Source organism: Pterocles gutturalis, unplaced genomic scaffold (assembly GCF_000699245.1).
Source record: "Pterocles gutturalis isolate BGI_N339 unplaced genomic scaffold, ASM69924v1 scaffold14440, whole genome shotgun sequence".
Classification (NCBI taxonomy): domain Eukaryota; kingdom Metazoa; phylum Chordata; class Aves; order Pterocliformes; family Pteroclidae; genus Pterocles; species Pterocles gutturalis.
In genome coordinates this window covers 1,463-3,058 of record NW_010141018.1, presented here as the reverse complement: position 1 = coordinate 3,058, position 1,596 = coordinate 1,463, and the positions used below count along the sequence as shown (strand labels likewise).

At 54.6% G+C, this 1,596-nt stretch overlaps 1 protein-coding gene across 1 annotated transcript in view; it reads left to right on the top strand.

Moving 5' to 3' along the window:
- Positions 1-1,596, top strand: part of LOC104469405 (rho GTPase-activating protein 26) — a gene marked incomplete at both ends in the record, with an annotated part of 8,259 nt that overhangs the window by 6,278 nt on the left and 385 nt on the right. Inside the window, 2 exons of the mRNA XM_010083890.1 lie at positions 691-795; positions 1,403-1,532. Of these exons, the coding sequence (XP_010082192.1) occupies positions 691-795; positions 1,403-1,532 (235 nt within the window). The remainder of the gene's footprint in view (positions 1-690; positions 796-1,402; positions 1,533-1,596) is intronic.

The following is a 1,596-nucleotide window of genomic DNA, read 5'->3' as shown; positions in this document are numbered from 1 at the left end:
GGGGCGTCTGGGGGGCTCCAGCCTCACCCCACCACCCCTCCCTCCAAGGGAGATCTGGGGAGAGAAGCACCTGTGTGAGCTCTGGGATGCAGAGAAAAACAGAAGAAAAATAGAAAAATAGGCTTGATTCAGGGGGGGAAAAAATAGAACTGTAAGATTCCCAAGGGAAAAAGAGTGCAGGAGTGACAGAAATAGAAACAACAAAAAAGACTTTTCTAAGGTTTACCTTTGCTCAGGTGCTAAGTCCTTTAAAGCTCCTCTGGGCTGTGCCAGACCTCCCTGGCTCTTTGCGAAGGTAATTCCTGCTAAGAGGAGAGTAACCCGGAGTCGGGAGAGGTGTGATGCAGGGAACGGCAGCGTGCTGCTGGGTTTTCCTCCCGGCTCTTTCCTGCACCTCCTGGATCCGCTCTCAGTGACCCCAGGGCTTTGGTGATGCAGGAAGAGGGGACAGAGGGGTGAAGGGTCCTGGGGGCGGGGCTTGGCTTTGGGGGAGAAAAGCACAGATTTGGTTTTGGGGTCTGTTCAGAGGAGGTTTTGGAAGGGAAATGAGGAACAGGGCGTCTTCCTAGGGACTGCCAGTGAGCCCCCGCACCCCGGGGCATTGCGGGGACGCGTCCCCTCGGTGGCGGCGGCTCTGAAAGCGGCCGTGGGTCTCTACTGACTGTCTCGATTCGTTTTACCCCAACGCAGCTGCTGGCCTTTCTGCAGGGGCTCTTCACCTTCTACCACCATGGCTACGAGCTGGCAAAGGACTTCAGTGACTTCAAGACAGAGCTGACCATCAGCATCCAGAACGTGAGTGTGCCCCTGCGCCTCGCGCCCATCGCCGTGGCTGCCCTGCAGGGCCAAATAACCCTTTTTGATAAGTTTTACTAAAGGTTTTATTCTCCTTTTTGGTGTGCCATCAAGCAAAGGCTTTGACTGGGTCACTGAAAGCAAATTTTTGTTTGTAAATCATGCTGTGTGGTGTACACAGCATACACGGCAGTTCATTCCCTCCGACACACCGAACACAAAAGCCCCACGTCCCCAGGAGTCAGCCGGCGGGCCGACGTCATGCCCTGTGATTTTAGCGAGTGTTTCACACCATTTTGCAAGTGTTTCACAGCACTGTTCGTCCTGGGAAGCCTTTTGCTGTCCCAGTCTGCGGGCTGTGGAGTGGAGCCCTTCTGCTGGCTGCGGCCGTGGCCGGTGCGCATTGCCCGCCCGTCGGACGCGTGTGCAGGGCTTTGGCAGGCTGGCGTTGCAGCTCTGCGTTCCTCCCTCGGTACGGAATTACTCTTTTTCTAACAAGGCTTCAGACCTGTTTCGTTCTTCTGAAACAACTTTTTCACAAAACTCATAATACAAACAGCTTGTTAGGTCCGTGCGTCGCAGAATGCATTCCTGTTTTCACTTGCAGACAAGAAATCGGTTTGAAGGCACGAGGTCCGAGGTTGAGTCTTTGATGAAGAAGATGAAGGAGAATCCTCACGAGCACAAAAACATCAGCCCATACACGATGGAGGGTTATCTCTACGTGCAGGAGAAACGTAGGCGTCGGGGTGGCGGATGGGCACTGGGGGAAGGTGGTTTGTCAGGGCGTGGGGCACGAGG